Source organism: Vombatus ursinus, unplaced genomic scaffold (assembly GCF_900497805.2).
Source record: "Vombatus ursinus unplaced genomic scaffold, bare-nosed wombat genome assembly UNPS02014779.1, whole genome shotgun sequence".
Lineage (NCBI taxonomy): Eukaryota > Metazoa > Chordata > Mammalia > Diprotodontia > Vombatidae > Vombatus > Vombatus ursinus.
The window spans coordinates 14,865,110-14,891,153 of record NW_020954557.1 but is presented as its reverse complement, the minus strand read 5'-3'; the positions used below and the strand labels follow the sequence as shown (position 1 = coordinate 14,891,153).

Below are 26,044 nucleotides of genomic sequence, written 5' to 3'. Positions count from 1 at the left end.
GTTGAGACCCTTAATGAATTTTTGTGAGGCAGCATGGAATAATGGATACAGTGCGAAATTTGGAGTGAAGACCTCTTTACTAAAGGTGGGCAACACATTTAACCTCTTATCCTAAATTTCTTTCCCAGTAAAATAGGGATAACTCTTACAGTAACAACTTTAGAAGGTTAAGTTGCAGTGAGATATATAAAGTTGTATAAATGCCAATTAACATTTTGCCTGGATTATTGTCTCCTAACTGGTCTCTTTTCCCCCAAGTCTTTACCCCTGAATACATTTGAGTAATCAGTGTACCAAAGTAATCATTTCCCTACTCAAAAATTAATAGTTGTCCATGGCTTAAGTAAGTTAAGTATAGAATCTTTGAATCTGATTCTGCTCCATCCTTGACTTTGGTGGTTACCATTTAGGCAAACCACATTCTAGCCAGGATAGTACTACTTGCCCATATACTACTCTGATAGCCCATTCTCTCCTATCTCCTTATGTTTGCTTAAACCGTAATGGATACCACCCCCTTCTTCACCCTAGTCACCAAATCTCTGTTATTAAATCTCCCTTTAAAGGCCTTAAGTCTTGATGAACAGTTAGTCATAAAGCCTTCCCCCTTCTGCAATCTTGGAACTCTCATTTCATTTTGTACATAGAATACCAAGTTGTTTGTTTTTGTGTATATGTCTAATCTAAAGACAGCTGATAAGTCCCTAGAATGACTGTTTGCCATGGAAAAGTGTAGGTGTTCATTTCAGCTGTCTAGTGGTGAAAGTAAGAAACTGCTTTGGTGAGTCCTAGTGAGTGATTACATTGATGGTATAGTTTCTAAAATCAAATAATAGGAAGTGACAGTCATACCACATGGAAATGTAAGCATTATTAAAACTGTAATAGATTCATTCCCCCCAGCACATTTGGTTTGTCACTGTTAGAAAAGGAAATCAAATTGGTCTGGTACAGCTTTGACTTTACAAAGCCATATTAGTAATGCCCTGGACCTTATGTTAATTCTTCCAGGGGACAGCTATGCCAATTATGACTTGAGAGTGCATGTGAGAAAACAAAAACTATAAAGAAATAATATAAAGTACAAACTAATTCAGCCCAGAAAAATAAATAGTACATATACTGAGGGGGTTGAAATGACTGGAAAGGTAAGATCTTTCCTATAAGGTTATTTAAGCTCATTTTTGAAGGAAAAAAGAACTTACATTTATTTAGCACTTTCTTCACTGCAGGGTAGTATTTTTTAATTGTTTTTATTTATTTCATTACGTATTTACCAATTCCACGTAAAATTTTAACAATCATTTTTTAAAATTTAGAGTTGTAAATTCTCCCTCCTACCACTCTCCCCTCCTTGAGAAGGCAAGTGATTTGATTTTGATTATACATGTGAAGTCATGCAAAACATGTCCATATTAACCATGCCAAAGAAAGCACAATCAAAATAAAACAATAAAAATAAAGTTTAAAAATATGCTTCAGTTTGCATTCAGAAGTCATCAGTTCTCCCTCTGGAGATGAATAGTATTTTTTATCATGGACCTTTGGAGTTATCTTGGATCATAGTGTTGTTCAGACTAGCTTAGTCTTTCACAGTTGATCATCCTTACGGTATTGCTGTTACAATGTATGTAGTATTTTCCTGGTTCTGCTCACATCACTTTGCATGAGTTCATATAAGTCTTCCAAGGTTTTTCTGAAACCATCCTGCTTGCCATTTCTTTTTTTCTTGTCTTTATTTTTTTTATGTGATTTTTCTCAGTTGCATGTAAAAAAAATTAACATTTATTTAAAAAAAACTTGAGTTCCAAATCCCCAGCCTCACCCCAAAGGCAAGCAATTTGATATAGATTATACATGGGAAGTCATGCAAAAGATACTGCTCATCATTTCTCATAGCATAGTAGTATTCCATCACGATCATATACCACAACTTGTTTAGCCATTCCCCAGTTGATGAACATCTCCTCATCAATTCTTTGACACCACAAAAAGAGCTGCTGTAAATATTTTTATACAAATAGGTCTGTTTCCCTTTTATTTGATCTCTTTGGGATACAGACCTACTAGTGGTAATGCCTGGTCAAAGAGTATGCACAGTTTTATAACCTTTTGGATATAATTTCAAATTGTTCTGCAGAATGGCTGGGCCGTTTTGAAACTCCACCAACAACACATTGTTGTCATTCAGTCATTTTTCAGTTGTGTCCAATTCTTTGTGACCCCTTTTGGGGTTTTCTTGACATAGATAGTGGAGTGGTTTGCCATTACCTTCTCTAGCTCATTTTAGAGGTGAAGAAACTGAGGCAAATGGTCAAGGAACTTACCCAGGGTCACATAGCTAATAAGTTTCTGAGGCTGGATTTGAACTCAGGTCTTCCTAATTCCAAGCCCAGTGCTTTATTCACTGTGCCACCTAGCTGCCCTACAACAGTGCCTTAATGTCCCAATTTTTCCACATCCACTCCAACATATCATTTTCTTCTTCTATAATGTTACCCAATCTGGAAGGTGTGAGGTGATATCTCAGAATTGTTTTAATTTGTATTTCTCCTAGAGCATTTTTTCATGTGCCTATTGATAACTTTGATTACTTCTAAAAATGACCTGTTCATATTTGACCGTTTATCAACTAGGGAATGCTCTTTTTATAAATTTAGTTCCGTTACATATATATGTATGTATACATATATGTATTTGAAAAATGAGACTTTTATCAGAAACTTGGTGAAAGATTTGTTCACATTTTCCAGTTTTCCTTCTAATTTTGGCTGCATTAGTTTTGTTTGTGCAAAAGCTTTTTAATTTCACGTAATCAGAATTATCTATTTTACTTCCCTTATCCATAGATGTGACAGGTACATTTTTGCATGCTCCCCTAATTTATTTGTGGTACCATCCTTTATGTCTAAATCATTTATCCATTTTGACTTTATCTTGGTATACAGTGTGAGATAGTGGTCTATATCTAGTTTCTGCCAACCTGCTTTACAGTTTTCCCAGCAATTTTTGTCAGATGTTGAGTTCTTATTTTAAAAGCTTGGATCTTCATGTTTATCAAACATTGGGTTACTATGGTCATTTACTACTGTGTATTGTAAACCTAATCTATTCCATTGATCCACCACTGTATTTCCTAGGCAGTACCAGATTGTTTTGATGATTACCACTTTGTAATGTAGTTTGAAATCTGGAACTGCTAGGCCACCTTCCTTAATGATTTGGGTTTTTATTGTTGTTAATTCCCTTGATATTCTTTACCTTTTGTTCTTCCAGGTGAATTTTGTTACTACTTTATCTAGATCTATAACATAATTCTTCACTACTTTGAATGGTATGGTACTGAATAAGTAAATTAGGTAGAATTGTCATTTTTATTTTATTGGCTTAGCCTACTCATGGGCAATGAATATTTTTCCATTTGTTTTGATCTGTCTTTATTTGTGTGAATAGTGTTTTGTAATTGTATTCATATAGTTCCTGGGTTTGTCTTGGCAGTTGGACTCACAAGTATTTTGTGTTGTCTAGTTATTTTGAATATAATTTCTCTTCCTATCTCTTGTTGCTGAGTTTTGTTGGTAGTACATAGAAACATTGATGATTTATGTAGGTTTATTTTACGTCCTGCTATTTTGCTGATGTAGTTGATTGTTTTTCAGTTGATTCAAGTATACTGTCATATCATCTGCAAAAAGTGATAGTTTTCTTTCCTCATTGCCTATTTTTATTTCTTTAATTTCTTTTTCTTGTGTTTTTGCTATAGCTAGCATTTCTAGTGCAATATTGGATAATAGTGATGATCTTATATTCAATTTTGCTGGGTAGGTGATTCTTGATTGTAATTCTAGCTCCTTTGCCTTCCAGTCTTTTAATGTAGAAGCTGCTAAATCTTGTGTAATCCTGATTGTGGCTCCATTATATTTGAATTGTTTCTTTCTGGATGCTTGAAGTATTTTCTCCTTGACCTGAGAGTTCTGAAATTTGACTGTAATATTCTTGGAAGTTTTCATTTTGGGATCTCTTTCAGAAAGTGATCAGTGGGTTCTTTCACTTTTCTATTTTACTCTCTGCTTCAAGGATATCAGGACAGTTTTCCTTGATAATTTTCTTGAAAGATGATGGCTAGGCTCTTTCTTTTGGTTATGACTTTTAGGTAGTCCAATAATTCTTAAATTATCTCTCCTGGATCTATTTTGCAGGTCAGATGTTTTTCCAGTGAGATATTGTACATTTTCTTCTAATTTTTCCATTTTTTGACTTAGTTTTATTGTTTCTCAATGTCTTATGTATTCTTTAGCTTCCACTTGTCCAGTTCGAATTATTTTCTTCAGTGAGCTTTTGTACCTCCTTTTCCATTTGGCCAACTCTACTTTTTAAGGACTTGTTTTCTTTAGTGCATTTTTTGTACATCTCCACCCCCCTCCCCAATTTTTGTGCTTTCTTTACCAAACTGTTGACTCTTTTTTTCATGATTCTTTTGTATCACTCTCATTCCCACAGCTCCCCCCACCTCGCCCCCATTTTTCTTTTACCTCTCTTACTGGATTTTAAAAATCCCTTTTGATCTCTTCCAGTTCTTTTTGGGACTGACATCAATTCACATTTTTCTTTGAGGATTCACATATAGCCTTTTTTTTTACTTTTTTGTCCTCTTGCAAGTTTGTGTTTTGGTCTTCTTCCCTGCCCCTATAGTAACTTTCAACAGTTTTTTTTTCCCCCTCATTTTGAGCCTATTTCTTGACCTTTACTTTTATGTTAAATTTGGGCCCTGCTCCTGGGATGGAGGTAGCACTATCCTAAACTTCAGGTTTTTCATGCTTCCTTGGCAACAAATTTTATTTGGAAGTTGGTAGTGAGAGGAAGTGAGAAGTTGAGGACGACATCTAGGTTGTGAACCTGGGAAACTGAGAGGATGTTGTTGCCCTCTCCACTAATAGGTTTGGAAGTGGGGAGGAAAGATAATGAATGAGTTTGGTTTTGGACATATTGAGTTTAAGATGTCTCCTGGACATCCGCTTTGAGATGTCTAATAGGCAATTGGTGATGAAGATTGGAGGTCAGCCGAGAGGTTAGGGCTAGATAAATAGTTTTGAAAATCAAAGTAAAGATGGTAATTGAATCCATAAGAATTGATGTGATTACTAGTAAAGTAGTATAGAAGAAGAGGGATTAGGGGATAGCCTTATGAGACATTCATTGTTAACAAGTGTGATCTGAATGAAGATCCATCAAAGGAAACTGAGAAGGGGAATGCCCAAGAACCTGCAGAGAAGATAGTACCAAAGGGAAGAGGTTGGTAGTGTCAGAGGCTGTAGAGAGGTAAAGAAAGATGAGGATTGAGAAAAGGCCATTGGATTTGCCAATTAAAAGATCATTAATAACTTTAGCAAGAGCACTTTCAGTTGAATGAGGTCAGAAGCCAGATTGTAAAGAGTTAAGAGAGTGAGAGGAGAAGAAGTAGAAGTACCTATTGTAGACAACCTTCCCAATGAGTTTAACCACAGAAGGTACAAATATGGAATGATAATTGTCAGGGATGAAAAGATCCAGTCAAGGTTTTTAGAGTATGAGAGAGCCATGGGCATGTTTGTAGGCAGTGGTGAAGTGGCCAGTAGACAGGTTGAAGGTGAAAAGGTAGGGATGATAGTGGAGGCAATCTGTGGGAGGCAGTGATGGGATGGGATGGAATGGAATAGAATGGATCACTGGGAGCCATAGATCGTTAGCAATTGGTCTTTAGTAGCAATTGGTCTTTAAAGAAGCTAAGGGTTTTAGTGAACTGCAAGGTCAATATGTTTCAGTAATGTGATATGGTAGCCAAAAAAGCTAATGCTGTCTTTTGGCTGCATTAGGAAGGGCATATCTTACAGGGATTGGGAGCTGATAATCCCATTGTACTCTGCCCTTATCAAACTGCATCTTCAGTATTCTGTTCAATTTTGAGCACCATAGTTTAAGAAGGATATTAATAAGCTGGAGAATATCCAAAGGAAAAAGAAGACTCAGGAGACATGAAAGCCATGCTTTCCTCAAGGACTGCCTTGTGAAGGAAGAAACAGACTTGTTCTATTTGGCCGCACGGGACTGAACCAGGAGCATTGTATGGAAGCTGCAAAGAGGAAAATTTAAGCTTCTTGTCACAAAACACTTCCTAATAATTAGAGTTGTCCAAAAATAGAATGGCTTACATTGAGAAGTTGAGGCCCCCCCTTCCTTGGTCTAATTGAGAAAACCTGTATTCCTAATTGGTATTTATAGAGGCTCCAACAGAAATAGCCCTTTAATTTTGTAATGTGATAGTAATAGGTTTATTGATAATTAATATCACCTTCATATAACAAAATAATATCTCAAACTGAAGCTTTTTGGTTATACTTAGTATGTTTTGTCACTAAGACTTTCGCTGTTTGCAGAACCTTCTAATTTCTTATTAGTGTTTTTAAAAATTATAATATAAATGATGTTGCTGATGCATTATTGCCTTACTTTCTTTATCTCCATTAAACAGTCTTAAATATTGTATTGACACATAAATGGAATGCTTTTGTTTTAGAATGTTTATGTGACTGAATCCCATTTGCCTAAGGAAATCCCAGATATTTATAGAACTCTAGTTGCTCTAGAACACTAATTATTTTATGATTAGTAAACTCATCCATCATGACCTTTCTCATTTGTATGGACCTTTTCATTTATAAAGCAGCTATGTGGCACAGTAGATAGAGCACTGGGCTTAGAATTGGGAAGACTCATCTCCTTGAGTTCAAATCTGGCCACTAGACATTTATTAGCTGTGTGACCCTGGGCAAGTCAGTTATCTCTGTTTGCCTCAGTTCTTCGTCTGTAAAATGAACTGGAGAAGGAAAGAGGAAACCACTCTAGTATCTTTGCCAAGAAAACCCCAAAATGGGGTCACAAGGTTGTACATGACTAAATGACTGAAAGCTAACAACAAAATTTCATTTATAAGATTATAAGATCATAGTGTTAGAGCTGGAAGAGACTATAGAGGCTATCTAGCCCCATTCCCACATTTTGCAAATGAGGAAACAAACTTGGAGAGGTTAACTGACTTTCCACAAACCAACACAGATAGTAGGTAACAGTAGAATTTGAATCCAGGTCCTTACACTCCAAAATTGTTTGCACTGTACAATACTAATTCTTTCTTATAGTTGATGACCCTTGGTAATTTTCAGTAGTTTACAAAGTTATGTTTTTATATTTCTTATAAAGTCTTAAAACAAATGATTGATGATAGTGATGGTCACCTGTACATTACCTTGAATTCACAACCAGCTATTTAGCCTTTAACTTAATGGATTTGATACAGACTGTAGAATACTATATCAGTCTGTCTGAGATATTCCACATTTATTCACCTAACTATTGATTTCACAGTTTGCTACCTGGTTGTAGTAATCAATATGGATCTTACCCAAGTAAAGGCTGAATGTAAATGAGACACTGATAATTTGGGGACTGCCCTGTATTAGTGATTTTTGTTGTCAAGTTCCTATGATATTGAATGTCATTATTATAATAAATAATATAAAAGCAAAAATGGCATAAACATTCAACAACAAATAGCAATGCAATACCTTGTGGTCAGGGTGAGACTTTACTATTTGGTGTTGGTTAGGTGAGATTACTCTTAGGAGGAGGTGATATCTAGGTAAAGTTAAAGAAGAAGGGTTTTTAGTATAGAGGAGTGGAATAGCTGTATATACTGGATTGAATATAGAAAGGATCGACAAGGAGCAGCATGCTGGAGAAGCATTTGTATAAATTAAATTTGTATAATGTATAAATTTGTATAAATTAAAAAATAGTTATTAGAAGGTCTATGGGTTTTTTTAAAAAATATTTCTCTAATAAATGGAAATTAATCTCTGTCCCTCTCTTTCTCTCTCTTTCTCTTCCTCCCCTCCCCCCACCCCTCTCCTCTCTCAGGAAGATCAGAAATGAAGGTACACATGCACACAAAATTTTGCCTCATTTGTTTGCTGACCTTTATTTTCCATCAGTGTAATCACTGCCATGAGGAAGGGCATGACCATCACAATCACAACCATAATGATTACCAGATCTCAGAGGCACCATATCTCCATGGTGGTATAACAGAATCGGAGGCAAGTAAATTTTCAGTGCCGGATGCTGAAAATGAAAAAAAATACTACATTGAAAAACTTTTTGCTCGTTATGGTGAAAATGGAAGATTATCATTTTTTGGTCTGGAGAAACTTTTAACAAGCTTGGGCCTTGGAGAGATAAAAGTAGTTGAGATTAATCATGAGGATATTGGCCACGATCATGTTTCTCACTTAGATGTTTTGGCAGTTCAGGAAGGAAAACATTTTCACTCTCATAACCATCAACATTCCCATAATCACTTTAATTCAGAAAATCAAACTGGGACTAGTGGAACATCAAAAAGAAACCACAGATGTGAACCAGAAAAAGACACAGCTGAAATACCTGTAAAATCTGAAAATAAACGTTCTCATGACCGTAATCACCACCCCCATCACCACCATCATCTGCATCATCACCCTGACCATAACACTACACACCACTCTCATAATGATTCCATGACTCACAGTGAGCATGGAGAGCCAAGCCATGAACCATCATCTGAGACTAACACAACTCAGGAGCAAGTTGAAGTTAAACTTCGGAAACCCAAGAAGAGAAGAAAAGGAAAGAAAAATAGTGAAACTTCTCAGGGTGAACAACGTGAGCATAATCGGGTCCACAAATATGATCATGTACACCTTCAAGAGCATAATGGCCATGATAATGGCCATAATGGCCACAATGGCCACGGACACCAAGGTCCTGATTCTCATAATGAAGATGAGCATCAGCATGTTCAAAAGCGGGAAGCTCCACACAAGCAGAACAGTGTGAAAAAAAATGCAGTCTATTCAGCACGTAGTCATAGGGATCATAATCATCATGAAGAGGTAAGTGTGAAGTGAGACTCCTCCTAGTGGTTATTCTTAATATTTGAATAATCGAAGATGTTAGAGAAAGCACAATAGTAGTTCATTCATATTTTGACAGAAAATTCCAAAAACCAATAAAATACGAGAATCAGAGGTTAGAGCTTTAATATATATTCTTTATTTTTTATTTTTCCTGAATGTGTTTCCTTACCATTTAAACATTTATACTTTGGTCCAGATTTTTTTGGGGGGGAAGGGGAGAGTTAATATCACTAGGTATAACTTATCTATGTAAGTATTATTGATGCCACTTTTTTGCTTCAAGTTGTTAGTTTTTCATTTGTCAGTCAGTGAAGGATTGATCAGGTGTTTACTATTTTCTAGGCACTGGGGATATAAAGAAAGGCAAAAACAGTCATGTCTTCAGTAGCTTATGTTGTCATGGTGGGGGAGACCATGTAAATGACTACATACATGATTTGTGCAGAATGTAATCTAAGAGGGAAAGGCATTAGCAGGTAGGGGCACCAAGAAGGGCCTTTTCCCAAAGGTGAGATTCAAACTGAGTCTCAAAGAAACCAGGGAAATGAAGAGAAGATGCAGTGAGGAGGTATAGCATCCCAGTTGTGGGAGACAGTGTAAAGCACAGACACAGGAGATAGTGTCTGGTATGAGCAATAGCAATTAGGCCAACAGAGCTAGATGGTAGAGTGTGGAGGGGAGTAAAATGTAAGAAAAGTAAAAATAATACAGAAAAAGTCCAGGTTGTGAGTAGCTTAAATGCCAAGCAAAGAACTTTATGTTTGATCCTGGTAGTAATAAGGAGCCACTGGAGTTTGAGTTGGGGGGAGAGGGGAGTTGTCATGAGAAAACCTATGCTTCAGGAAGATCACTTTAGCATCTGATTGGAGGATGAACTGGAGCCTTGAGACATGGAGGCCATTGATAGCCATAGAAGGCTATTGTAGTAATCTAGGCAGGAGGTGATGAGAGAACGTATTAGGGTTGTGGCTGTTCGAAGGGAGAGAAGGGGGCATTTGAGAGATGTGGCAAAGGTAGGAATGACACGATTTGGCAGCACATTAGATATTTGGGGCGAATGAGAGTGAGAAGTTAAGGATGACACACTGAGGTTGGAAGTCTAAGTGATTAGGATGCTGGTGGTACCCTTGACAGTAATATAGAAGGTGGAAATAGGGAAGGACTTTAAGGGGAAAGATTAAAATGAATTTTGCTTTGGACATGTTAAATTTGAGATAGATACTGTACATTAATTCTTTGTGTCCAAAAGGTAGTTAGTAAGGCAGCGTTATATCTCAGACTAGGGATAGATATATACACCTGGGAATCATCAGCATGGATATGATAATTGAACCCATGGGAGCTGATGAGATTACCAGTGTAGTATAGAGGGGGGAAAAAGAACAGCACTAAGGAAGGAGTCAAATCAACAAGTATTTGTTTAGCACTTACTATACAGGCCAGGCATTGTGCTAAGCCCTGGGGATTCAGAAAAAAGACAAAAACAGTCCATGTATTCAAGGACCTCACAGTCTAATGAAAAAGTCTTGGGGTTTTGGGAGGGTGCACGCAGAGTTAGTGAGCATGACATGAATGAAGATGTAGCAAAGAAGATTGAGAAGGAATTGTCAGGCAAATGGGAAGAGAATCGAGAGAGAAGTATCCTCAAGACTGGAAGACAGAGTGAGGCAGGAGGGAAAGGTGATCAGCAGTGTTAAATGCAGCCATTAATGAAGAGGGCTGAGAAAAAGTCATTAAATTTAATAATAAATTGATTGTTGGTAACTTTGGGAAGGGCAGTTTTACTTGAATGATAGGTCTGAAGCCAGACTGCAGTGGGTTTAAACCGAAGCCACTGAGAGAAAAGGAAGCAGAAGCAGCTAGTATAGAAGACTTTCTCAAGGAATTTAGCTGGGAAGTAGAGAGATAGAGGATGAATAGCAGAATCTAGTTAGGCATTTTGGCTAGGGATATGCTGGACCCAGCTTAAGTGGGAAATCAGCAGTGCTACAAAACAGGGCTTGATTTATTGCATTTATTACTTGTCTAGACCAGGGATGAGACACTTATTTTTGTGCAGCCTGTGAACTAAGAATGGTTCTTACATTTTAAAATACAACAAAACTTTATTTAAAATTATATGTATGTATGAGATGAGGCTCTCAGCTGAGAGGTTGTGGGGAGAGTAGGTACTGTGAGAGACTTGAGATAAGAGAAGATTTAAACAGTCCAGGGAGTGGAATAGTAAATTGATTAGAGTGGAGCAGCTAGGTGGTGCAGTGGGTAATGTGCTGGGCTTGGAGTCAGAAGACTCATCTTCCTGAGTTCAAATCTGGCCTCAGGAAGACACTTCTAGTAGTGTGATCCTGGGCAAACCACTTTAACCCTATTTGCCTCAGTTTCCTCATCTGCAAAAATGAGCTGGAGAAGGAAATGGCAAACCACTCTAGTATCTTTGTCAAGAAAACCCCAGATGGGGTCATAAAGAATCAAGACGAGACTGAAATGATTGAACAACAAAAATAAATCGTTTTGTTGCAATGAAAGCCCAGTTGAGATTAGGTAACATTTGCAGTGGATCCAATCAGCACAGTTTAATATTCTTCTCCATTTTTTCCTGCAAAGGCAAAGGAGGCAGATGAGAGTATTCAAGGTTGGGCTTTTCCAGAGATTTGAAAAAACTAGGGGTTTTTGGTTTGGTTTGGTTTGGTTTTTAATTATATACAAAGTAAAGTTGTATGGCATAGAGAGGGGGCTGTCCTTGAAGTTAGGCAGACCTGGCTTAAAGTCCTGTCTGTGAGCCATGGGTAGTAGTGTTCCAATGCCAATGTGATGGAGTTCCTCACTGGAAACTTCTAACCGATTTAAAAAGAAAGATAAAAAATCCCCATGCTTTTATATAGTTTATCCATTTGAAAAATTTCAGAACATCTAAAAAGCTACTTGGCTTTTAGTGACTAACCTCTGCTGGCTCTTTTTCCTAAGTGTTTATGAACATTGTATGTGAGTAGAGTATTAGGTTAGTATTAGAACCAACTCTTGGATCCTTCCTGCTACCTACAAACATACCCATGGCTCTCCTACTCGTGGAAATGCTCACTAAATATTATCCTCTATCTCACTTGTCCTTCTCAGGCAGATTTCTTGAGGAAAACCTTTTTTCTCCATGAATTACTTTTAATTCCTCTCTTTTCAGTGGTTTCAAAACCCTTTGCATCCTGGTGTTCAGTAGCTGATCTGGATCCAAATTCAAGCTATTAGTTCATAGCACTGGCCTTTTTACTCCCAAGGCACATTGTAACTAGGGCAAGGTCTTTTACTGGAAGATTTTTAAGAGGAGAGGGAGGATGCCCAGTTTTGAGTCAGTTTTCAAATTTTCCCTGGCATTTTCTTACCTGTTCATTAAGAAATATTCATTGCTTTAAAGGCATACCTATGCTGATAAACTCTTTTAATGTCACTTTTCTGTATTTTAGAATTTTTTTTGTCCATGTGAATGCCCTAACATTTGAGGTAAATATGCTACTTTAATTAAATAAAGAAGTTCTTGAAGCAGAATTACAATCAAGTGTGTTGTCACCCTTGGTTGAGAATGCTCTTTCACTTTTTACTCCTTGAGTATACAAGTAGTATGCGATGCTTAAAGGTATGGTCCAAGGATCACCTGGCAAGCATACAGTGATGTTTGTAAGTGCAAAAAAGGCCTTAGCACCTGGGAACAACATGGTAAAGACAGTTCTGAAGGACAAGGATAATCCATCTGCTTTATCTTCGTGTTTTTTCACGGATAGATTGCAGTTGGTGGAGCCATCTTTTCTCCTGCTGCTGCCTTGTAGTCAGTCAGTGCTTCGCACCCAGGGCAATTGTGCTGATATACCATCCCTTGAGAAGACTTTAGCAGCAGATGTTATTTTTTATATGTTTATAGCAGAAAAACTGAAATGCTTTCCACAGATTTTTATTCAGTCTGTTGTACAGCTGAGCATTTGACATTTTGAATTTATGATAATACTACTAATACTAAGAATTACAGGAATGTAATTCCTGTCACAGTTTACATTTATAATAGATACCCAATTAGCTTTTTCTTTTTCTTAATAGTGTTTTTTATATATTGAAATGGGTTTATTTCTTCGCAGTGTTTGAATGTTACCCAGTTATTACGATGTTATGGTCATGGGGCCAACACTCCAATTTCTCCTGATCTCTTTACGTATCTTTGTCCTGCGTTGTTGTATCAAATTGACAGCAGACTTTGTATTGAGCATTTTGATGAACACCTACTGGAAGATATCAACAAGGATAAAAACATGTTCTCTTCAGATAAGGCAAATATAGGTGCATCAGGTAAGAAAGACTCTCTATGTGTGTATTATTCATTTATCCTAATTAAAATATATCCCTATGTATTTTTATTGTTTTAAGCAAAGCTTTGCATTTGATTTTTCTTAATCAGGGTCTGTGTGTATTTTGTACCGGGGAAAGTTGACCATATGCTTACCTCAACTGGGCCAGAGCTTTGTTTAAGTCAAGACATTAAGCATTTATTAAGTACCTACTGTGTACCAGGCACTGCTAAGCTCAGGCTCTGCTCTTCATCAGTAATGCCTATCAAGGGGAGGGAAATGGAATGGAGATGAGAGAATGATCAAGCTCTGATTCTAATACAAAGGTTATTTTTAAAAATCAAGTAACTTTGATATAGGCAAAGTTTTTTCATAGCTAGAGAACTGATTTATAGATAGGAAACAAAGGGTTAGGAGAAAGAGGTATTCTGGATCAAACAGTTTAAAACTGAGATCCTTTAGAGGAGTTCAGTTATGAGGATAATTTTTCTTAATTGTTAAATACATGTTTACCTTGCATAAAATTGCATGATCAACATTTCCTCATAACACATTATAACTCTGCCCTACTGTAATGTTTTGAAGCTCTCCTAATGGGGTCACTTGACCTAAGACATTAATTTCTCTGAACTTTCTGTAATATTATTTCCCCTAGTATTGCCCAAATACAGCACCTGAAGATTTAAGATTAAGACCTGAATTTAGAAAGGTGAAGATTAAAGTAGGATGTGAAGTCAGTAAAATTAAAATAGGTTGTATACAAATTCTTTATAATAGGATTGAAAAGGCATTTCTTAAGCCTTGAAATGAAATTTTGAAGTAATATTTTTATTATAGAATAAGAACACATGCATAAATAATAGAGAATTTTTAAAGTGTGTCATTCCCAGAGGTTGAGTGAACAGAGAAGATGGAAACCAGCAGAATTGAATATCTAGAGGAGGTCAGTCATTAGAAGCAGACAGTAACCAAGTACCACAAATCTGGGTAGATAAGCTGAATCCCTGGTCTAGATTGAAGGGCGGGCAGGCAGGTACCCTCTTGGTAAGTAAAGTTTAGGATCTTGTAAGATTCTTAAAGATCTGGAGAGTTGAAAAAGCAGGAGTAAAGAAGAATAGTTTTTAATCAATGGATTGTAAACTGTGATCTTGAGTTGGGGCTGCTTGCTTTCTCTCCTAATTCTTTTGGGAATTTTGGAGAGTGAAGGGAGGCTTCCTAGGCTAGTGTTTGCAAACAGCAAGAGGCAGAATTTCAGGAAAAGCATTTGATCCTGTTTACAGCAGGAACATGGGGACAGGCCTTGTGGAGAGTTCTTTGGAAGTTTCTTTAATCATATAGTTTGTTTTTCTCATTCAATGTGAAAAGACAGTCCTTTCTCCTCCCTCTTCTAGATATTAACAGCCTTTTCTTCCCTACCCTTCTCTCTCCCCAGTCTCCTTATTTTTAGGAAACAAAATAAATTTTAAAAGTTCTAACTCATTGCTTTGATGTCAGTGATGAATTATGATTTTCTAATTAACATTTACTATGTAATATTGCCTTAATCCATACATGCTTATGAAGCTTTTGACTGATGCTTGAATGGACTTAGTATTAACAGCTATTACACTGTGAAAAGAATTAAAAGAAACTGTTCTTGTTCTGAAAACAAATATATTACTAATAGTGAATATTGATTATTCATTTGCAGTTGCTTATTAGCATTTTCAGAAATGAAGCTTGAATTAATTGTCCTGATAGATGTTAATAATTGCTAGAGAATGCCCTGCAAGTAATTATTTTTAATGACTGCTGCATCATTAAGAAAGGTTAACTTGTTCTATATAAATCTCTTATAGTAACACAGCTACTACCTCATTAACTTTGTTCAAAGACTGCTGTAAACCAAATACACTCTATGCTGCCAATGAAAGCAAATCGTTTGTTTCACAAGATAGACTCATTTAGTCATAGAGTTGACCCTAGCTTAATTACCAAGGGGGGGGGGGGGCTGTGAAAAGGCCGCTAAGCATTTTCTGCCAATTAAAATGCTGAAACAGTGAAGAAAGCTGTCATATTGCACATGCTTTGAACCAAGTTAATTAGAAAGTTTCCACAGATGAGCTCTCCTTTTTAAAAGAATGCATTTTCTATCTAGATAATGAGAAAGGGAGTTGGCGAATAACTAAGCTTGAAGATCTTGAACGTTTTAAGTGACCTAATTTGCACAATAAGTGAAGCTAGTTGTAGACATTTAGCACTTTTTTTTTAATTACATCTGGTATCTTGAGTACAAATAAAGGAAACATTGGCTAGTTGAACTCAGTCTACATGTTATTCCTTTGGTAAACTTCTGAAAACAGACTTTTTTTGCCCACTTATTTACCAGATAAATTAGAATTGAGCCAACAACTTGAACAGAGTGATTTGCTTTTATTATCTATAATGTCTACTTAAAATGTCCAGATAAGTGACAAGATTCAAATAAAAACAACTTAAAATGTAGAAACTAGAATAGTAATTTAAATGCCATTTGAAAACATTAAAGATATGGAATAATTCTCTTCACTTCATTTTCCTGACTTGTTGGTGCAGATCTGCTTTCTTGGAGGCTCTAAAAGTTTGCCAGAAAAATTAAGACTTTCCTCAGAATTGGTCAGTCCTTAAAACATTTTTGATGCAAGTAAGATCTAATTTAAAATGAATATAAATTTAAAGTAAGTAAATTGATAGGTCTGCAATGGAGCCAATGTAAGTGAGGAACCATTTTAAGAAATAAGGGGAACCTTGTTTTGTATATGAGACAGAGAAAACAAAACAATTGTAATTTGTGCAAGAGACCTGGCAAGTCTTATAACAAGTTATGATAGGTGAATAATATAGTAAGTTGTAATTTTTTGTCTTAGAAGTTAGACTGATTGTAGTCTGGCAGTTTTTGTGTGTGACTATAAGGTGGATGCTCTGTACTAATCTTCAGTCCTTACTGTATGCTCTTTGTTGTTGTTGTTCGTCCTTAGTTCTCAAAGAGGACCAATGACATCAGGAGGGTGATATCTTGACTTGCAAGTGAATTGGAATTACATGAAGCAGGGCAGTGCAAAGTCATCAGCCTCATTGTCTCCTCCAGAGTCATCTGGGTCCAGTGGCAAGACATAGGTGATAGCACTGGATGCATTGGGAGACCTTGATCTTTTTAAGCTAAGGTCTTTCCCAGGTCTGTTTGTGGTAATAGCTCATTCATTGATTTCAGGCTGCATAAGAAATGAGGGAAAAGATGGCCTAGTTTGCCTGCTCAAAAGAATCAGTCTAGGAGGGGAAGACCCTCAGGGTTCTTTAGAAGATATACTAAATGTGTATCTACACATAAATCGCATACTACACTCATGTATTGCATGTTTTTAGATGGATTATCAACCTATATAAATTCATTACCTTGAAATCTAAGTGCATAGGCAATTTCTAGTTTTAAAAAGTGACATCTAGTAGAGGGGCATTACTTATTTTCCTTTATGTAAAATGATCATCTTTTTAAAAGTGAGTTGGTCAACAAAAAGCATTTATTAAATGCTTTACTGAGGCCCAACCAGATCTGCAGGGACAATTAATTACCTTTATTGCAACTTTTACTAGTATGTATACTAAGGTAGGTTTTTTAAAAATGACAAAAAGCACAGTTATTTATTGCCTATAAGCCACTGTCATTTCTGGGAAAAATGAATTGTTGTCTTTATCTTAGAAAGTATAGGGGCAGCTAGATGGTGCTGTGGTAGAGTACTGGCCCTGGAGTCAGGAGGACCTGAATTCAAATTCAACCTGGGATGCTTACTAGCTTATTGAACTTGTCAAATCACTTAACCACAGATTGCCTCAACACCCCCTTCACCCTCACCCCAAGCAGATTTTAGGCTCTTACCTGACCGGAATCTTCTTAAATCAACTTCTTGTCTCATTCAGTACCTAATCCAGCACTTAGCATATCACAGACACTTCTTTTTTTTTGTTTTTGTTTTTTCATTTATAAGAGAATACTTCTTATCACCTAATTGAGACCACGCACTATAGAGGGGCAGCAAGCATAGTGGACTTGAGTCATATAGACCTGAATTCAAATCCTACTTCTGACATTGTATGTGATTACCTGCAAGTATAAACTTCAATTTTTTCATGTACTGACTAGACTAAAGCTGTTAGGTGGTACAGTGAATAGGAGTAAGTGAATAGGAGTCTGAAATACCCACGTTCAGATCCAGCCCCAGACACCAGTTAGCTCTTTGACCAATTGCAAGCCACAGCCTCCCTTGGCTTCAGTTTCCTTATCTATAAAATAAGATAATATATTGTTATATTACCTCTCAGTATACCTCCCAGGGTTGTTGTCAGGATGAAATAAGATAGTATTTGCAAAGTGCTTCACAAATCTTTGCAAAGTGCTATGTAAATGCTAGATGATATTACATTATTAGTACTATTACTAAGCAATACAGTGATTTCATTTGATAATAAAAGGCTAAAATTCATTCTCCTATGCCTTTATGCAGCAGTTGAGTAACCACAAGTGATGGGTCACTTATCTGTAAAAAAAAGTTTACTATTGAGAGACATGAATTTACTCTTACTTTTTAAAAAGAATATCTGGATTTAAAAAAACAACAACATAGTACTTAAAAATATTGTTCTCTCTACCTATAATCATCATGTATAAAATTAATGAATTTTCAAAATTCATCTAGCATGTATTCAACAGTAATTTTGAATGTTAGACAAAATAAAATTAGGCAAATTTCATTGCTTGCCTCATAGAAGCTACACTTTATCCAGTAAGGCAACTAGATGGAAAGGTCTAAAAATAAAATTAGCTGATATTTGAAGGAATCATTTTGCCACAAAATGAACCTGGAGCCCGCCCCTGCCCTCCCCCTACCATTACCCCCAAGCATTTCATTGACTGGTTGTTCTGGCATTGGCTCAGATAGTTGCCATAACCACTGCCTCCACGTTTGTCACTTTTTCTGACTGCCAACTGAAGCTGGGCATAAATGAGGGCTTTCATAACCCCTTATTTGGCTTCAAAATATTAACTTCCACATTTCTTCGTTACATGAGGTGTAACAAAAAGGTATTGAAGTATTTTGAATATTTTTCATTTATTTTAAGACCATTAATTTGCCTAAGTTAATTTATCAATTGAAATTTTTTCTAAAGTCACTCTATAACATTTTCACTTGGTAAAACATTTAGATAGGTAGAATTGGAGTTAGAACTTGGGTTCAAATCCTAGTTGTTACTTAATCTGTCTGACCTGCTCTAGGCCTCCATTTTCTCAGCTACAAAAAAAAAAAAAAAAAAAAAAAAAGATTTTGTTCTATAGTAAAGGTCCCTTCTAGCTCACTTGCACCTTCTCCCTCCCCCATTCCCATATCTAATCAGTTGCTAAATCTTTTATTTTTTTTCTCTTTTAAACATTACATTTTATTGTTTTCACTCAGCAAAAAACCACCTTTCCACCTTCTCAGCCCAATATTCCCCCCCACTGAGAAATAAAGAAAAACAAAACCAGGTACAGCATATATAGTCAATCAAAACAAATGTCCGTTATCAGCCTTGTCCAAAAGAATATTTATCTCATTCTGTTCTCTTAGTCCTTTAACCCTCTATCAGGACGTGGGTTAGCATGTCATTAATGCTTGGGCATGGTGATTGGTCATTATGCTAATGAGTTTCTAATTCTTTCAAAGTTTTTTACCTTTATGGTTTTGTTGTCATAGTATTAATTGTTTTGCTGGTTCTTTTCACTCTGATCAGTTCATAATAGTCTGCTAGTTTTCTTTGAAATCATCTCCTTAATCATTTTTTAAAATACAATAGCATTCTATCACATTTATTTACCTTAACTTGTTTATACATTACCCGATTTATAAGAAGTGCCTCAGATTACCATTCTTTGACACCTCAAAAAGAACTATAGATATTTTGTTATCTTTAGAGTTTGCTTTGTTTAGGACTAAACCTTCCCTTTAGGCAGCTAGGTGGTACAGTGGAAAGAATGCTGGACCTGGAGTCAGGAAGTCTCATCTGTATTCAAATCTGGCCTCATATACTTACTAGCTGTGTGACCCTGGGCAAGTCACTTAACCCTGTTTGCCTCAGTTTCCTCATCTATAATTAAGGCAAACCACTCCCAGTATCTCTACCAAGAAAACCCCAAATGGGGTCAAATGACTGAATAACATTCTGTCCGTCCCCTTAACCTACCCTCTCTTTAATTCCCCCTTCCTCTTTCTTTCCTTTCCCTCCCATTTCCCTGAAAAGTGAAATGTAGATCAATACCCAACTCTATGTGTGTGGTTATGTGTATTCATCCTTTCATTAACCATTTCAGATGAGAGTGAGGTTAAAGCATCAGCTGTTCTCCCACCCCTCCACTCCTGCCCCTCCTCTGTTTGTCTACTTGTACACACTGATTTTGTGAGATAATTTTCCCTAACAGTTCTTTCTCTGCAACATCTTCTCTCTTTCCATTCCTCTCTTTAAGATCAAGACATAATAGAACCATTCCCAAGCTTTGTCTAATTAGAGCTCTGATGTTGATTGGGGTCAGAGGAGATATGTGTATCATCTCTCCATATTTGAATGTAAGCAGTTTATACTTGGTTAGTCCCTGATCATTATTCATTCCTGATTACCTTTCTAATATTTCTTTTAACTTTTTTGTTTGAAACTTCGAAGTTTAACACAGCGTGGGTCTTTTCATCAGGAATTCTTGGAAGTCCTCTATATCACTAAAAGTCCATTTTTTTCCCCTGTAGCATTATATTCCATTTTGCTGGGTAAGTTATTCTTGCCTGTAAGCCCATATCCTTTGCCCTCTGTAATAGCATAATTGAAATTATCTGCTCCTTTATAATGGTAGCTGCTAAATTTTGTAAAATCTTGATTGTGTCTTCTCAGTGCTTGGATTCTTTCTAGAAGCTTGCTCTATTTTTTCTTTGACCTGTAAGTTCTAGATTTTGGCTCTGATGTTCCTGGGAGTTTTCATTTTGGGTTTTTGTTTTGTTTTGTTTTGTTTCCAGGAAGTGACTAGTTGATTTTCTCTATTTCTACTTTGCCCTCTGGTTCTAGGAGGTTTTATTCTATGAGTTTTTCTTCATATTTCAAAGAATGGAAAATTACACTGAAGGAAGCAGTGGAGTATAATGGCAAGAGCTTTAAGAACCATATAAAACAAAGTCTAATTGTTGAATTAACTCACTTTTAGGTATATTATGCAAAGTAGAAAGTGTCTGTTAGTTGTAAGTATCAGTAGTTAATTGTCACCCAGTCCCATAAATGAAATATACATGTACAGAACTTGCCATAAACTGGACTTGATTAGCATAAGAATAGACCCCCTAAGATGGGAAGTTTGGACTGAGGAATATGCATACTGGGTCATAGTTCTGTCATTCAATCTCTCTGAATCATCTTCTTCTTCCTCCTCTTTTTTTTTTTTTTTTTTTTTTTTGCTGTTGTAAATTTGTCGAGCTTGGTTTGTTGCAGCAATTCAAAGAGAAGGCAAATTTGGAAATAACTTTTTAACTCATAGACATGCTTTGTCTTTTAACTTGTTATCTTACTCACCGTCCTCTACAGTGAATAACTGGGAGAATTTCATCACAGATCTAGAACCATTCAGGATGTATATAAAAAGAAGGTGTTGCCTTGGAGCCACAGAGCTCTGCTTCTGTTGCGCCTGCATTCTTTTATATCATTCAAAACTTGTGTGGTCATCTTGCCAAGCATGGCCTTCTTACATGCTCCTTAGCCTTTACTCCAATGAAGACTAAAGGAATTAAGCTCTACTGACTGCTTGGGACTGCATGACCTGGACACCACACCTACCAAATTTCACAGATTCAGGGCCAATCTTTTCTCCTGGTTCTCCAGGATTTTAGATAGGAAAAAGCTTAAATACTCATTAAAGCAATTTTCCCTGACCCAGGGAACCCAGCAGAGGCAATACCTTGCCACAGCCCTGGGAATCTCAAGACCTATATTGTAGCTAAGTCCTGCCCCTTCTAAGTGAAGGGTAAGTTCTCTTGTGCTAGGTCAGAAGTTCTCAGTTATCTTGTGATTTGCTCTGGTGAGCCACATGATCCATAACCCTTGTTTGTTGACTTCCTGCCATTATTAAATTCTTCTAGCTTAAATTTTACTTATATACTTAACCCAAGCCATGATGTGACTCATTGTGGCATTCAGGTGCATACTGGTGTTAGTGTGTAGATAGATAGGCCCTAATGGACTCTATACTGATTTCATGTGTGCTAACTGGTTTTTCATTTTTGGGGGAATGGAGGGAGGTTTTGGTTTGCACTAAAAGTTTTATGCCACGCATTGCCTAGTTGCCTGGGTTTTTAATCTCTAGAGAGGTAAAGTTGTCTTTTAAATTTACAGGGTGACTGTTGGAGGAATGAACTTGCCTGCATTTGCTATCTACAGATCTAATAATGATCCCCATGTTGTCCTTAGAGCTACTTGGTTGTGTGGTCCTTCATACCCTGTGCCCAATAGTCAACATTCTTTGACTCTTCTGCAACAATCTAGAATTCCCCAGAACACCCATATTCCCAAGGGCTGATAGAGGTACATTAGGTTCTAATTCTCGTGTTCCAGAGACTTTTCCTAGATATTCTAGAGCTATAATATTAAATTCAAGTAGAAACAGATCCCTGTGGGTGACATACTCACTAAGAAAACCTCAAATTAACATTACCTATGTTGTATTATATTTTTATTGTTAAACATTTCCCAATTACATTTTAAACTAGTTGGGCCATCTCTGTTGTAGAGCTTGTAACCTGGAGGTAACTCAGTGGCATATTGTGGTGGATTGAGTATTATATTTTAAAGTTAGAAGACCTGAGTTCATATTCTGCCTCAGGCACGTATTACCACTGGGACTTTGAGCAAGTCATTTAACCTTTCTTAACCTTTGTTTTCTCATCTATTAAATGAGGATAATAAATTTACCTCATAGGGTTGTTGTAAAGATCAAATGAGATAACATGTATAAAATACTTTGTAAACCCTAAAGTGCTAAATGCTAGCCGTTATTGCCTAATGTTTGTCTCAAAGCCCTCAATAGTTTGGCCACAGTTTCTGTCTCTGAGCCAGAGTCACTGTTCTTGAGAAAAGACTCCTCTCTAAAGTCTTTTCCAAGAACCACAGAAATGGATATATTAGATTTCCAAAACTCAGTGAGATAAATCTAGAACTTATGCTGATGAGACCAGACAGTAACCAAGATGGCCCCAAAATTCTGAACCTGCTTCAGCTATATTCGGTGTGGTTGTTTATTCAAATCTATGATCTAAGACTTCAGGAGAGAATTCCTGAACTGGATACCTTATTATTGTACCTTATCATTAAGGGTTTTGTTTTTTTTTTTTTATCCAGGTGGGCACAAAACTAGAGACAAGCTCTTTCTTATGCTCCCATTATTTTCCCATTTGTAAATTAGGATTAGAAAGTCCTTATCTTCTAACCACAAAGAAGATTGCCAAATAAAAATGAATCAAGCCTCAGTCATGACACTAAATGGTATTTGGGGGTGGGTGCTGCTGGTGTGTTCTGCTTAGAATAGTGAACTGGGAACAGGCACACTCCCTGCTTAGTTAAGACTGGTGCTACTGAACATTTCTTGCTTTGGCAGCTATCCCTCTGTAAATCAAACCCTGTTTTTGATAGGTTCTGCATATGTATGTTTCATTTGTGGTAGTAATGCTTCCAACTAATAAACTCTGCTTTGCAGAGTAAATATGCCTAAAATGAGCTAACTTTGTTTTACAAACTTCTTATTGTTGAGACAACATCTGGACATTGTAATGACAACTGTGTAGTTGTATACAATTATGGGAATTGAAGCTTGGTCGATATCTGTGTTAGCCAAAAGGGCAATGCAGACAGCTGCTTCTTAGGACCCTGATAGTTGAAGGTTGAGGAGAGGTAATCACTTAAACTATATGAGGTAAGTTAGTTTCAATGGACCCAATCAGTTACTTCCTGACCACCCACCTGGAACTGATCTCTAGGGGGAGGAGCATGCAGGTGAGTTCCTGGGTGTAACTTAACTATAACTCATTAATCTGTTTCTGGTGTTGAGCCAGGAAGGTAGTAGTTTAGTTTGGCTGTCCAGGTGATAAATAGTGCAGTCTAGGTTGAAATCTAATATTACAGGTTAATTAACTAAAAAATTCTTGAGGCAGCTAGGTGGTCCAGTGGATGGAACACAGGGCCTGGAGTCCAGAACACCTGATTTCAAATCCAACCTCAGATACTCCCTAGCTGTTTCTCTCTGGGTAAGTCACTCAGTCTGAGTTTCTTCTGGGAATAATGAATAGCACCTCACAGGATTTTGTCATGATGATCAAATGAGATAAGATTTGTAAAGAGCTTAACATAATAGGGACTTAATAAATGCTTATTCCATTCCCTAATATATTTTCACCACCTTCCCTTATTTTAGTTTTTGGTTTTTTTTGTTTGTTTTTTGTTTTTTTTTTGTTTTTTTTTTTTGTTTTTTTTGGCAGTTGGGGTTAAGTGACTTGCCCAGGGTCATACAGCTAGTAAGTGTCAAGTGTTTGATCTGAAGCCGGATTTGAACTCAGGTCCTCCTGACTTCAGGGCCAGTGCTGTATCCTCTGTGCCACCAAGCTGCCCTCACCTTCCCTTATTTTAAATTGATTTAGTTGCTGTTTAGACATAGCAACTTAATTAGTTACACTAATACTAAATCCTTAGTTTTCTAACTTAAGAAGTTAAGGAATATAGAGTAGTTTAATTATTTTTATCTTGTGATTCTATTGCAGTTCTCTGTTGAAGAGGAAGAAAAAGCCTGAGTCTTGGTCTTCTTATCTATTCAATAAGAGATATGGACTAGATGACCTTATAATAGGGCTCTTCCATTTCTAAAATTCTGAGATTTCTGAGTTAGGGTTGTTGATTCAAAATTTCTCTAGTTTTAATCCTACTGATTCCAGTGACTGTGATGCCTGATAACTGAACCCAGTTTTTTAAATCACTAAATATTCCATGGACCAGTTAAAGAATTCCATTTTATTATCCACTTCTGTTGTTAATAGAATGTAGATCTGGAAGAGATATTAATTTAACTCAATCCATTTTCCAGAAGAGGAAACTTCAAGCATATTTCCCCCATTTAACTTCTCTTTGAAAATTTTTTGACTATGCTCATGATGGGCAAGTACAATTTTCCTTTGTTTTTATCATAGGATTAGTAGAAGTTCCTTTGTGGATTTGTACTGTTAGATTTTATTAGTAAATAGCATTTTGATTATAACCTTTATAAAATATTATTCTTCAGTGGAGTGTTTTTTGTGAAGATATTGAAGTAAGCAAAAATTTTTTTTTAACTGATGACAATTTATTTCATTTCCATCAGCTAATGTAAAGTAGTAATTTATATGTTCAAATGAAACACTGGACCATAACAACTACTGAGGTTCAGTATCTATCTTGTGACTTTGATTGGAAAATTTGACCAGAATTCACATTTTCCCCTTGTTCTTTATTAGGACAGACTGTGAATTTGGTTATTTCATTAATTCTGAGCCAGTAAATAATATGTTTGAGGGGGAAGTGGATGATTGCATGAAGGACTGGAGTGGAAGCAAGGAATTAAAGAATAGTAAGGAACTAGCTCAGTTGTAATGGAAGGACAAACTTGTACTTACAGAAAGTCATACTCAGTGAAGCTACCACCAGTAAGACTATCCATAATCTTCCTCAGGTATATATAGTTCCAGTGGGCTAATCTGGAAAAACATATCCGAAACTTTATGCAAATTTTTAAAGCATTCCTATGCCTTTAGCAATTGTCTTCAGCACTCACTGGAAAATTAATAATGATAGTTTTCTGAATTAAATAGTTGTATTGCAGGAGCTACTTAGAAATTGGGGTGGAGGGTTGTATATTTAAGGATTCAATCTTGATACTTAGTATGTTATTCTGGCATATAAAGCTTTTTAAAAAATTTATTTAACTTTAGTTCTCTTTGTAGGTAGTCTGTTTTTTCATGGAGTGGTCTACCAAAGTATAGTCCTCTTTATATAGGCTTGTCTAAATCTATATGAAAATAATTTTTTTGAATTTTGATGAAAAAATATGGAATTCTATGAAAGTAGGTACTGTGCTGTTTAAACACAGAATTACAATAATTATTTTTATTATTTTTAGGGATAGGATTACTTATTAGGTTAGAGAATTCAGGAATATATTTGTCCAAGTTTGTCATTACATCCTTGTGAACAAAATGAAGAAATGTGGATTCTGTTAGTTAGATTTAACAACTGGTTAAATGATTTTAACCAGAAATTATTTATTAAAGAATTTATGTCAACCTGGAGAGCTGTCTTTAGTAGCACTTGTAGACCTGTCCCTTTGGCCCATACTCATACGTTATTTCATCGATGACTTGGAAGGCAACAAAAAATGCTCATCAAAGCTGAAAAGGATGGCTCATTTATGTTGGGTGATTGCCCCAGTCCCCAAAGGCCTGAAGCTATAATGGCGAGTCATATCTAAAGTGACAGAATTTAATAGGGATAAGTGTTAAGGGTTATGCATAGGTTTTAAAAACCAACTCCCTACACAAAAGATGTGGGGATGCATCAGTGCATGTGAAAAAGACTAAGATTGAGGTTCTCATTTTGGGGTACTCATCTCTTTGGGGGAGTATGAGAAGCTTGTTA

General features: G+C 36.4%; 1 protein-coding gene across 6 annotated transcripts in view; it reads left to right on the top strand.

Annotated features, from left to right (window-relative positions):
- The window catches only part of SLC39A10 (solute carrier family 39 member 10), a 135,690-nt gene that overhangs the window by 91,105 nt on the left and 18,541 nt on the right, over positions 1–26,044 (top strand). For 5 of the 6 annotated variants that reach the window (XM_027866027.1, XM_027866023.1, XM_027866024.1 and 2 more), the window contains exons 2-3: positions 7,954–8,966; positions 13,109–13,316. In XM_027866027.1, the coding sequence (XP_027721828.1) occupies positions 7,965–8,966; positions 13,109–13,316 (1,210 nt within the window). In that variant the 5' untranslated portion in view covers positions 7,954–7,964. Of the gene's footprint in view, positions 1–23; positions 86–7,953; positions 8,967–13,108; positions 13,317–26,044 lie in introns of those variants that run through there. The other variant, XM_027866026.1, reaches the window with a different exon arrangement.